Source organism: Megascapheus bottae, chromosome 15 (genome assembly GCF_031878675.1).
Source record: "Megascapheus bottae isolate mThoBot1 chromosome 15, mThoBot2.hap1, whole genome shotgun sequence".
In the NCBI taxonomy this organism is placed as follows: domain Eukaryota; kingdom Metazoa; phylum Chordata; class Mammalia; order Rodentia; family Geomyidae; genus Megascapheus; species Megascapheus bottae.
Genome location: NC_143523.1, coordinates 23,028,452 through 23,041,560, shown reverse-complemented (window position 1 = coordinate 23,041,560; position 13,109 = coordinate 23,028,452). Strand labels below are relative to the sequence as shown.

General features: G+C 46.5%; 1 protein-coding gene across 2 annotated transcripts in view; it reads right to left on the bottom strand.

Moving 5' to 3' along the window:
• Dnmbp (dynamin binding protein) overlaps positions 1–13,109 on the bottom strand; it is a 76,224-nt gene that overhangs the window by 17,257 nt on the left and 45,858 nt on the right. For both annotated transcript variants that reach the window (XM_090346086.1, XM_090346087.1), the window contains 2 exons: positions 1,281–1,474; positions 659–758 (listed from right to left, as the gene is read on the bottom strand). In XM_090346086.1, coding sequence (XP_090202212.1) covers positions 659–758; positions 1,281–1,474 — 294 coding nt within the window. The remainder of the gene's footprint in view (positions 1–658; positions 759–1,280; positions 1,475–13,109) is intronic.

Here is a 13,109-nt window from a genome sequence, read left to right as displayed (position 1 = left end):
TTTTATAATTCAAATGACCTGCAGGTTCTTATTTTAAATACACTATAAAAGCTCACACACTAGACTCTAAACTTGTCATTATATTACGGCTAGGTCACAATGACTCACCCAACTCTTGCCTCAAGTCCCTGACTAATCTACTGAGCCTGACAGCAAGGATCTCATTTCTCTTACTATTTCAGATACAGTCTACTTTGGGGGTAGAATCTTACTTCTGCCCAGGGCCTAACCTTGGACTGTGATCCTCCTACCTCTGCCTCACACACACCTGGGATTACAGACATGAACACCACCATGGCCTGACTGTTCTTTGAGACAGAGGTTAACTAACCTTTTTTTTTTTTGGCTGGGCTGGTCTTGATTCTCAATTTTCCTATATCTGCCTCTCAAGTAGGTAGGACTATTCTTTCAACATCTTTGACAAGGGCCCAAAGAAATCTAATTTAATCATGATCTACATATATGGAATGGAAATAATAATTAATGGATCCCATGACCCTCTACTGAGCTGAGAAACATCATACTCTATGACACCTGAACAGTCCTCTATTGCTAGTACATTTTACTCCTTCAAAACAGACTGAGATGAACTAGCAGCGGCAAGGCTCCGCCCCCCACCCCCTCTACTGAACAATGGCAGGAGTTCAGGAGCTCATACCTACAGCATCGCTGACTTCTAGGGCCGCCAATAACTGCTTAGAGACCTTGATTACCATCGGCATATTTCCAAAAAGTCCCTCAAAGTCAATGTTTGGTATCTGTGAAAGGGAAACAAACAAAATACAAAGATGAGATCAACAGCCTTTAATCCTATTAGAAATATCTTTCCAAGGGTTGTTCAAAAACTGCCCCTTGGTCATTTTCTTCATTTATTTTCACATTTCCAGAATCTTCGGCATCACCCTTGGTTCTTGACCCCACAGGTCTGGGTCTAAAGGTGTTCCCCTAAAGACAGGTGTTAAAGGCCTGGTGGTTAGCCTATGGCATGGTCAGGAGGTGGCAAAACCTTAGGAAGTAGGGTCTCCGTAGAGGAAGCTAGGTCAGGGGACGTCCCATTGAAGGGGTTATAGGGAACCTAGCCCCTCCTTTCACCCTTTTTGTTTCCTAGGAGGTGAGCAGCTTTGTTTCCCCACTCTCTCCCCCATGACACACTGCTTTACCACAGCACCAAAAGTTGCCAACCGCCTCAACAAATCTCTTAAGTATCCATACATCTCTGGATGCAAGTGATCCCGGCGCCAAGGACACATTAAGGTGAGGCTGTGTCCTGTGCTTCCTACCTGTGCCTGCTGCAGGGGCACCATGATCCGCTCAACACACATCTCCAGATCCCGAATGTAGTCTCGTTCTGTCTGAAGAAGTTCTTCCACCACCTTGGCCCTCTTCTCCAGCATCCTCTGCTCTGGGGTTTCAGTGGACACAGAGCCAGAAGGGGCCGCCAGGGACGAAGACTGGGACGAGAGTAGTGTCATTTCTAGAAGGAAAAAGGAAGACTGTCACCAGTTGTGGGCATGAAAGCAGGATTTCTCAACAGCTAGAGTTGACAAGCAGTAGTCCTACAAGACTAAATGTCACTGAGGGTTGGGAATTCTGATTGGGATATATGAATCACATTTTTGTTTATTTGTGCAGGTACTATGGCTTGAACTCAAGATCTTGTGCTCTCCCTTAGCTGTTTTCACTCAAGGCTGACTCTATACCACTTGAGCCAAAACTCCCCACTTTTGGCTTTTTGCTGGTTACATGGAGTTAGGAATCTCTCTGATTTGTCAGCTCAAGCTAGCTTTAAACTGTGATCCTCATATCTCAGCCTCTTGAATAACTAGCTAGGCATGAGCCATTAGTACTTGGGCCCATGAATTTTGTATTAATTCCAAAAATGAAAAAAAAAGGGACAACGTAGTGGAAGAATGGATAATACAATCATATTAACATTACGTGTCCAAATGTTGTATCTAGAAACAATACATATCTCTTCAGTAACTGTCATGGTATTTGAAAGTATAATCTGAAATGAATCTTGAAGAAACACCAAAGGCAAAATGAGGATTTTTATCCTGTAAAATGTTAATGTTGCAAGATCAATGTAAGGCCAGGCATGGTGGCTCACGCCTGTAATCCTAACTACTCAAGAGGCTGAGATCTGAGGATTGTGGTTCAAAGCCAGCCAGGGCACTAAAGAGACTTTTATCTACAATTAACCACTAGAAAACCAGAAGTGGCGCTGTGGCTTCAGGGGTAGGGCGATAGCCTTGAGCTGAAGAGCTCAGGGACAACATCCAGGCCCAGAATTCAAGCCTCATGAGAGATGACAAAAAACAAAAACAAAAACAAAAAAAATCCAACAACCATAAAGCTCTTCAAGAATATTCTCAGATACAAATAAAACATTGAAAATTACATGTATTGGAAAAAAGTAAATGTATTGGAAAAAATACTGCTATAAAGGACACTACTAAGATAAATGATGAATCAAGAATGTATGCTATATAGTTTGGGCAAATGGTTATATCAGGTAAGTGCTCTGAACTGGCATACCTATTCTGGATATATGAAAGAATATTGAGGTTCAAACAGTGCACGCTGAATGGCTGGCAAAGCACTCGCTTGGCATATATGCACAAGGCCCTAGGTTTGACCCCCAGCATCAAAAAGTACATGCTGAAGTCTCTCAAGGGGCATGGGCTTGAACAAGTCCACTCAGATAAGTGGGAAAACTAGGGAGAGAAAGACTGAAGAAGGAGACTGGACACAATGGAAATGTTACATTTTTGTAAACCAAAATATAAGGCGGTTCTCTGTACTACTGCAATTTCTTATAAGTTTGAGATTATTCAAAACAAATTTATAAAACACATATTGGAGCTGACCACTGATGATGGCTCACCACTGTAGTTCTAGTGACTTGGGACACTGAGATCTGGACATTAAGGCTCAAAGCCAACCAGGGCAGGAAAGTCTGTGAGACTTTAATCTCCAGTTAACCACAAAATAACAATAGAGCTGTGGCTCAAAGTGCCAGAGCACCAGGCCTGAGCACAAAAACTCAGGTAAAGCACCTACATCCTGAGTTCAAATTCCAGAACAGGCAAAATACACAAAAAAGACACTGAAAAATATCATCCTTGATCTTTCCTTTTTGGTAGAATGAATGACAAAACTTCATGCATCTCTTAGTTCATCAGAGAACTAAGTTATGAGACTAAATTAATTGTAACATACATAGAATTTATTGATTTTAGTGCAGTGGCTTGGCACATGGAAGGCAACTGCTCTCTAGACTTCAGTCCCAAAGATATTATCATTAGTGGCAACTTGAAAAAAGAAATTTGTTTGAAATACAAGACTAGAAAAATCTTGAAAAGTACACTTTGAGTTAACACATGCAACATAATTTACAAACTATATTCATGAATGCATTTAATACTCTGAAACTTTAATATATGTCACTTTTACTTAATGGGTTTAAAAAAAATCTAGGCTTTGAGAAGCTGCCTATTGTATAACCTCACAAGCTGGCCAAATGACAGCTCTAAAATTATAACAACTACATGTAAATACAAATCCTATCTATACACTAAAATTGTGTACCATTTTTGCATCCCTTGACTGAAATCTCAACTGGAAAAGATCAGAAATGCGTTTGCTTCAAGCCTTAAAAAGTCCAGAGAAAATATTCTGTCTCAGAAATCATAGAAGTCAAAGCACAAAGTATCAACAAGCACTTCCTTGTCAATCAGAAAAGTGGAGGGAAAAATTGGAAGAGAGCATGGGGTGACATTGTCAAAAAGAAACATACTCTTATCCAGAAGTATGCAACTGTAACCCTTCTGTACACCTTTTATTTTTTTTTTTTTTGCCAGTCTTTGGCCTTGAGCTCAGAGCCTGAGCACTGTCCTTGGGTTTTCTCAAGGCCGAAGCTTATCCCCCTGAGCCACAGCACCACTTTTACCTTTGTCTCTATGTATGTGGTACCAAAGAATCAAACCGGGGTCTTTGTGCAAGCACTCTACCACTAGGCCAAACTCTGGGCCCCTGTACATCACTTTTAATAATAGCAATTTTTAAATTTTTTTTTCTAAAAAAGCAGAGGTGCTGGGGACGGGACTCAAGTGGTAAAGCACCTGCTTGCCTAGCAAGTACAAGGTCTTCAGTTCAAAACCCCAAAATCAAGAAAAGAAAAAAAAATCCCATAAAAACAAATGCTAACCTTTTTTTTTTTTTCAAACTACCAAAACCAATAATGGGATTTTTAGGTTCCTGAGCAGCTTTTACAAAACAGAACTCCAGACACTTTAGTGTGATGTAACCGCACCCCCCACCATGTTTTCTTCCGTGTAAACTGCCCGAGAATCCTGATCTGAGTGAGACCTGGAAACGTGCGATTTTAACAAAACCCCAGGTGTTCTGAAAGAGAGGCGTCACTTTCGAGCTTATTAACACACTCCAAAGGAGGTTTCCAACACCAGGCCACAAAAAGTATCCGGCTTGAAAGGTCTCAAATGAAAGACGTTTCCCTTCGTTCCGTCTGTATAGAGAGCTTCAAAATCCGATTTTCGGGAGGCGGGGAAGGGCCGGGTGACGCTGAGGCTCTGGATCGGATCCCCAGCAGAACAGACTCCTCCTATCAGTCCAGCAGGGACGGGAGCGGCCTCCCGGAGGCCCCAGTCCCCCAGCCGAGCGGGGAGCCGGGGGTCCGCCGGTGGGCCTCAAGGTCCTCCTCAGTAAAATAGAACGGACCTGTTCCGTGGAGCCCCAGGAGGAATGAGCAAGGTCATGGCTCATCAAAAAGGTCGTCCTTTCCCCCCACAGCGACCAGCCGTGGCCGCAGGGCAGGGCCATCCCGAGAGGGGCCGGCGGGCCGGGGAGCCGCGCCTCGCGCCCGCCCTCCCGGGGGCCTCAGGGTCCCGCGGAACCCGTCCTCTGTGGGCGGCGTTGGGCCTGCGGCTCCCCGGCCCCTCCCGGTCGGGTGGGCACGTCCTCGGCGGTCGCCTCCCCGTGGGAACGCGGCGGGTTTAACCCCCAGCGTCCCGCACGGCGCTCCCGCAGGGGGAGGGTTCCCGCAGGGGGAGGGTCCCCGCCCTCCCAGCCGCTCCACACCCGCGGGTACCTGCAGGGCCGGAGCGCGCCGGCGCCCCGCGCAGTCCCGGGGCGCACGCGGCGGGATCTTCCCTGGGCTCCGGAGGTCTCGGAATGGGAGGTGCGGGGTCCCCCGCTTCCCGCCCCACTCCACTTCCTACATTTCCATACGAATGGTCCCCGGCGGCCAGCCTTTCTCGGAGGGGCAAATGGTAAAGGCTGGAGCTGGACTCATTCCCGCTGCACGGAGCGGCCCCCGGCGACCACCGCCCCACCGCCCGCCTACCCGGCCCTAACCTCCACACTCGCCCTGGCGGATGAGGGGCTCCTGCTCCCGTCCCTCCGGCGGGGCTTTGCTGGGGGTAGGGGAGGTGGGGGATGGGGACACGCTTTCCAAGGAAACTCCGCCGAGCTCCGGGAGAAGGGGGGCGCAGAGCCGGCGGAGCCGCGTCGCCCTGTGCCTGAGGCCCCGCCCCGAGCCAGAGGCTCCGCCCCGAGCCGGAGGCTCCATCCTGAGCCAGGCCACGCCCCGAGCCTGAGGCTCCGCCCTGAGCAGAGGCCCCGCCCCGAGCCTAAGGCTCCATCCTGAGCCTAGGCCCCGCCCCGAGCCTGAGGCTCCGCCCTGAGCAGAGGCCCCGCCCCGAGCCTGAGGCTCCATCCTGAGCCTAGGCCCCGCCCCGAGCCTGAGGCTCCGCCCTGAGCAGAGGCCCCGCCCCGAGCCTGAGGCTCCATCCTGAGCCTAGGCCCCGCCCCGAGCCTGAGGCTCCGCCCTGAGCCGAGGCCCCGCCCCGCCTCCACACGGGCCCTCAACCCCGAACCCGCCGCCGTGAGTCTCGGCAGGGAAGGGAAGGTACGGGCCACTCAGAACCTAGAACCCACAGGGGCCGACGGACGCCACCCACAGCCGCTCGCTTCTTACAAACCTGCCAGTTTGTAAACTAAAGGAGAAGAAAGTTGCCCAATGAACCTTTTTTTTTTTTTTATAGTTGCTGTTCTGTAAGGAAATGAAGAGAAAGCGAATGTGAAGGGAAGGAAAGCCCGTGGGACCGTACACCTTTCTCCACACTGTGCGGGAGTACGGGGGAAGGTGTGCAGAGGGCACGCCGAGGCCATCGGGGCCGGCCTCAGGGAAAGCCCTGCGATCTGGGGGAGAAGTTGAGATCTAACAACACATTAGGTAACTACTCCACCCTGAGCCTCCCCTCCAGCTGTCAAGTCCTAAGAAAAGCCTGGCTGCCAAGACAGCTCTCTATCGGTGACATTATCTAAGTGAGGTAAGACTTTCCCACAGCATCTGAAATCGCTGTTACCTTGTGAGGGTTGCAGGACAGTGAACTTGTTTCCCCACACCCACGGTTCTTTCAGGGGCTAGATGACAGGAAATGGCTAAGGAACACCTTGTCTTCCCTTGCTCTTGCCTCATAACCTATCTTTTACATGGGTAACAAACCATTTACTTGTTTGCTTGGTCCTATACTTAGGTCTGGGCTCTGTTCCTGAGCTTCTTTTGCTCAAGGCTAGCGCTCTACCACTTGGGCCATAGCTCCATTTCTGGCTTTTTTGGTAGTTAACGAAATAAGAGTCTCAGACTTTCTTGCCCACAGTGGCTTTGAACCAAAATCCTCAGATTGCAGCCTCCTGCGTAGCTAGGATTACAAGTGTGAGCCACCAGCTCCTAGCTAACAAGCCCTTTATATAACATGCACTCCCTTTAAGGTGCATCTGGAGACACTGGGATTCCTCTGATAACAGAAGGAAAAAAAGAGAGATCCTTTTAAATTAAAATGGAAAATAGATCTTAACATCTGCCTGTTTCAGTGAAGATCTTTTATATGGTTACATTATAACAGTGACTAAGTATGCAGCACTATAAATCGTTGCTGAATCCCTTGTATATCTGTATTTTGGTTACCAAATGTAAGGAAGCTTTCTAAGAAACGTACCTAACTACAAGACCTTACTCCAGGCAAGTGCCCTCTCATGGTCCAGGCCATGACCGGCTCATGCGTTCCTAACTGTAATGGGAAAGGCTTAGTCTCACAATGCTATCAGTCTTGATTAGTACTCTAAAATGTGGTATGTAATGGAATTAACTAGATTGTTTGATCAACTGCTAACTGTTGGAGAATTTTCGCCATGGCCACTGTAGAGGGCTCTTGAAAGTACGCAGTGACTTTTCAGTAGACGCCATTTAGGAACTACTGCTACTACTGCTATTGATCTCTTTTTGTGCTTCACAAAAATGGGTCTTGACCTGCTTTCACCCCCCTCTAACATGGGATCAGAACCACTGGGGTATCTCATCCCGTGTGGAAGTTAAGACCTACCAGGTCAAAGCTTATTCTGGCAATGACAGACCCTAAGAGACAGATGGAAGAAAACTTCAGACTGGAAGGGATGGTGTTGATTCCAGATGGAACCACTTGTCCCTTCAAAAGTAACTCAAGTCAAGAGGTTAAGGAAAAATAGTTCCTAAGCCTGACTACCTGATGTTCAACTGGACAGGAATTTAGATCTGCTTTTCCTGGTACAAGACAGGACAAAGTTGTGTGTCCCAACTTATGCTTCTTATACACTCTCTTTCCTACTGTAACATATAAACGATTAAAATGTCATAAAAGCAAGAGATTCTAGTAATAGTTGGTAACAGCCCTTTTTGTCCTGTCTTAAGTTCCAATGTGCAGACCTGGATTCTTCCATTCTCAGCTCTCCTTTGCTCCAGTACTCATGCTTGGCCCTTGTGAAATTTATTTCCTTTCACCTAGAGTACAAAAGACTTGAAATGGCTGTGCACAAGGAAGCCCAGGTGAAAAAGTCCATAGAGAAGGGGGATGGCTTAGATAGATCTCTAGAACACTTGCTTGCCATTTCCCTATCAATGCTGCTTCTCAGCTTGAAGCAGTAAGTGGTCATTGTCTCTTTCCCCAGGGTTACTTCTTCAGATGGGGTGGGTAGAAAAGAGTAAATTAGTTAGGCCCCAGGGGTGGTATCTTAGTTTAGCAAGTAGAAACAGTGCAAAAGAGACACGGTTTGGGAAAATTTTGCCTCTGTCCCTCCTTAGCCCCTCCCAGTTTCAATAACCTTCCTCTGACCCTAGAAAAGTGTTTGACCAGGGAATGATTATTAACAATCAATCAGAATGTTCTGGGGCCTTCCAGTGTCCTTATAATAGGGACAACGAATCAGCATCCAGCCCAGGGTATAAGAACCTCTAGTCTTAGAGACAGACAGATACACACACACACACACACACACACACATACACACACACAGACTGGAGTGATAGTGACAGAAACACAGCCAATGCAGCTTGAAGAAGAGAGGATAGATGACTGGAGGAGGAGTGCTCTTTGAGCCAGATACTGTTCCCAAATAAAGTTCTTCATATTCATCCACCATAATAGACTCCTAAGACGAAGAGGAGGAGGCCACAGAAGTACTAACAGTAGATCTGACACTGGTGGGCATTACACGCAGCTCAAGCAGGCATGCTGCTAGAGACCTGCAACCCTGGTCAGCTCTGTCTGCTGCTGAGTCAGGACTGTGTGGCTCCGCCCACTGAAGGCATCAACAGAAAGTTCTGTATTATAAGGGAGCTGTTTTTAGTTTTTGTTGTTGTTTTTTGCCAGTCCTGGGGCTTGAACTCAGGGCCTGGGCACTGTCCTTGGACACTTTTTGCTCAAGGCTAGTGCCCTGCCACTTGAGCCACAGCCATACTTCTGGCTTTTTCTGAGTATGTGCTACCAAGGAATCAAACCCAGGGCTTCGTGCATGCTAAGCACGCACACTACCACTAGGCTACGCTCTGGACCCCTGTTTTTAGTTTTTAACTTCGTTTGAACAAATATTTCTATGTCATTTGCTGTGTGTGGCATGCACTGTTTCTGGCACTTGAAAACTCTAGTTTTGTTGTTGTTGGTTCTGGGCACTCACATCTTGAAGTTTTGTTTTTTGTTCTTGTCATTGTTGTTTTGTTTTGCTGAAGGCTAGCATTCTAGCACTTGGGCCCTGGCTCTACTTCTGGCTTTTTGATGGTTATCTTACAGAGTTGCCTGTCCTGCCTGGCTTCACACTGCAAGCCTTACATTTCAGCCTCTTAAATATCTGGAATTTCAGAGCCAAAGGGTTCCTGGCAAGCATTATTTTTCTGGTATTATTCTTTTTCTAGTTATGTCCCTGATGATCATGTAATACTGATATGAGAAACTGGAGGGGGTCATCTGTTATTAATGAGAATATTCTTGTACTAGCAGCTCTTAATTGCCCCTAAATCTCAGAGACTAGCACCTCAAAGTTTTCTTTATTTTTTTAATAATCACCATTTCCCCCCTTGACCAAATCCCTTTAAACTGATTAAGAAAACAGACAACACCTACCCAAAAAGTAAACAAAACACTTTGAACTATCAACTTGCATAAGAAAAAAAGAAAGTCTCCAAACTATGATCGCCTGCTCAATGACCTATGTAGAAGAAAAAAATCGTGTAACAAACCCCAAGAGGAAGCAGTCCATACAACTGGCTCATCCTCTCCTGCAGAGCCTCAGTGAGCAGGAATCATAAATCCTGGTTTTCTGTATTCCCGGTCAGTGGGGCCACTCACCCAGCCCCCATTCTTTCCTTAAGCTCTGCTTCACTGGGAGGTGGAGGCAGTTTGTCCAGTTCTTTGTGAACTCTTCGGCAAGGCAGACTTCTTAGATCACCAACCTCACAGATGAATCCATCACACTGTGATCCTAAAGCCCCACCACAAACTGAACAAACTCTCCCAGTGGCATTCGCTCTGGAACTTGGGCAAGTAGCCCAGTGTAAAATCCCTCCTGGGGGAAATTCCACGGCCTTCCTAGATTTCGCTCAAAGCTCCTCCCCTTCTTTTCCTCCCCTTCTTTTCCAAGTCCCACACCCGGGGGGCCGGACAGGAGAGCCAACCAGAATCCAATGCCCAAGCAATGAGAATGCCAGGAGGGGAAGTTTGATACTAGAGCCAGTAAGACATCACTTTTGAACTCTCACCAAACACCCATAAATCCTTACACAGTAGGCTGTTGCTAGGCTCGACTGTGAGACTGTTATTTTTAAATCTTTAGGCAGAAGTAAAAGGAGTTACAAGGCAAAATGGATTTTTGTAAAATAATTAACTAGAAAGAAATCATTGCCCGGTTTCAGTGGCTCGTGCCTGAAATCCTAGCTACTCAGGAGGCTGAGATCTGATCAAGACTCAAGACACCTGCAAGGAAAGGGGTTTGTTTCTAGATTCCATGAAAATGATCTACCTATGGAACCAGGCATACAAGCATGTATCTTGCCACCAGAAATCGCATGGGCACACTCAAAAGGCTCAGCAGCCTGATGCAAATGCATGGCCATGGGTACTTACTGCTTTCTTAAGAAAACTCTAGTACTGGGAGGGGGCTGAGTGTCAGGCTTCTGATTCTGGCCAGGACTAGTCATGAGATGATGAGATTCCAAGTGCACTGCCTTGATTTTATTCTCTTCCCACCACACCCTTTAATGTCCTAGCTCCATGTGGAAGACACACGGTGAAGAGGACTCCTTCCAGTGCCACCCAATTTCTCACACCTCTGTTGTATTTGTTTTTGAGAAGTGCTTGTCATTCTAGACCTAGTGATGAATGGTGTTTATACAATCATGAGACCTGTCACTACACAAGCTTTCGTCTAGTAATAGCCAATGGTATGGCCTTCCAATCCTGAAAGACTTCAAATTCTAGTTTTTTTTTTGTTTTTGTTTTTGTTTTTTTTTGCCAGTGCTGGGCTTGAGCTCAGGGCCTGAGCACTGTCCTTGGACTTTCTCAAGGCTAGAGCTCTACCACTTGAGCCTCAGCACCACTTCTGGCTTTTTTCTATGTATGGGTACCGAGGAATCGAACCCGGGTCTTCATGCATGCTAGGCAAGCACTTTAACCACTAGGCCAAACTCCCAGCCCCCAAATTCTAGTTTTATATATTCTGTTTTTCATTTGGATAATCCACTACCCTTTAAATTCAACAGAGGTAACACAGGCTTTGGAACCCCTTCCCATCATAACAATTTATGACAGCAACCGTGCAAATCCTTCCAAAGAACACTGTATAACCTCCTAGGACAACTAGTTGACAACTCAGGCAAAGATATAAAAACAATAATTATAGATAGGCATTAGAAAGCAATCAAGAAGGGTAGGGGGAGGGAAAGGGGGACAAAAACATGAGAAGGGGTATCCATGTGTGAGAAGTAATGCACCTACTACCTGACGAATGTCATTGTAACCACTCTCTACATTACCCCAGCAATAAAATAAAATAAATTTTAAAAAATCAATCAAGTAGGCAGAAACTGAAGATCACATGACTTAAGAAAACCAGCCAGGCACTGGTGGCTCATGCCTGTAATCCTAGTTATTCAGGAGATTGAGATACGACCATCACAGTTTGAAGCCAGCCTGGGCATGAAACACTGTTAAGATTCTTATCTCCAGTTAACCATCAGAAAACCAAACCCAAGTGGCACAGTGGCTCAAAGTGGTAGAGCACGATCCTTGAGCTGAAGAGCCCAGGAACAGAGCCCATGCCCAGAGTTCAGGCCCACATTTCCCCATGTCCCCAGGGCAATCCTTAGACTCCTGGCTAGCAGGGGAATGAAGCCACAGAAGAAAGCCAACAAGCAGCATTCTTGCTGGGCTGAAGAGCCAGCACATCAAGGACAGAGCTAGATATTAAGAGGGAAACCGAAAAGTGGAAGCCATAGAGAATTCCAAAATCTGTGTGCCAGCAAGTAGACTCTAGTGGACCCAAGAGAAAACAGTGAATTACTTCAGCTAGAATCCTGCAGATAGTTAACAACTGAGGCATGCTGGGAAACCAGATGTGAAATCAGCAACCTCCAGGTTAGAGTGTGAGAGGGTCAAGCACTCTAGAAACTAGGATAAAACTGAAACACACCTGTGGAGGGGTCCACAGGAGAATAAACTGATAAAGCTACTGAAGGAAAGAAAGCCAAAGGATAAAACTGGTTTGTGACTTGGGACATAGGCCGGGGAGCAGCCACCAACAATGCTGTTTCTCTTATGACTCTGGGACAGGAGGAAGAAGGGATGGCATTCCACATTAAAGATGAGGTGTTTTACAAGTCCAGTGTAAATGCCCAGTGGGAACTACCAATCTGGATAGCAGGGGACAGTCTGGTGAGGGGTGAGAGGCAGGTTTTAGATAAAACACAAAGAGTGTGGTTGATAAGCACGGGTTCCTGACCTGTGAGTCAGTGTTTTGTTGATCTTCTCTCACCAGGAGACAGGTATTATTATCTTCACTTTGCCACGAAGGAATTCAAAGTTTAGAAACCCCAAGGAGCTGAAATTTGAACTCAAGACACACTCAGTCTACCACTTGTTTTTCCTTCTGTGGTGTTACTATGTCACAGTAGAAGGTCATGGCTTTTTTTCCCCCTCTGGGATGGCTAACATAACAGTAGAAAGCTAAACTATTTCCGAGTGAAGATGAGATTTTTACCACTGGGAAAGGGGAGTATCAGGGCCATAAAACGGGGCACCAAGTAAGCTACCTATGCATTATACTTCCAAAGTTCTCAAGTGTGAGGAAAGAGCTGTAAAAACGGGAATGATAAGTGGGTTTCTGGGAGATAGCCCGGCACATTACAACCCTCGAGTGAGGAGGCTGGACTCTGGCCACACCAAACAATCAACACCCTTGATGACAGTTAGAAGACTCAGTAAAACAAGGAACTGCAGACAGGAAGCAAAGTTCATGAAAAGAAAAAATGTGGGGGCAGGGGAATAGCTGCAACACAGAAACCAACCCACGAAATCAGAGAATCAGACTTGTTTATTTAAAGCTGGAAAGAATTTAGATATCACCCAACTTCTATCACTTTGGAGAGAAAATGTACCCCCCCCCCAAAAAAAAAAAAACTAAGCCAGGTGCTGGTGGCTCACATCTGTAATTCCTAGCTACTCAGGAGGCTGAGATCTGAGGATCATGGTTCAAAGCCAGCTCAGGCAGGAGTGTCTATGAGA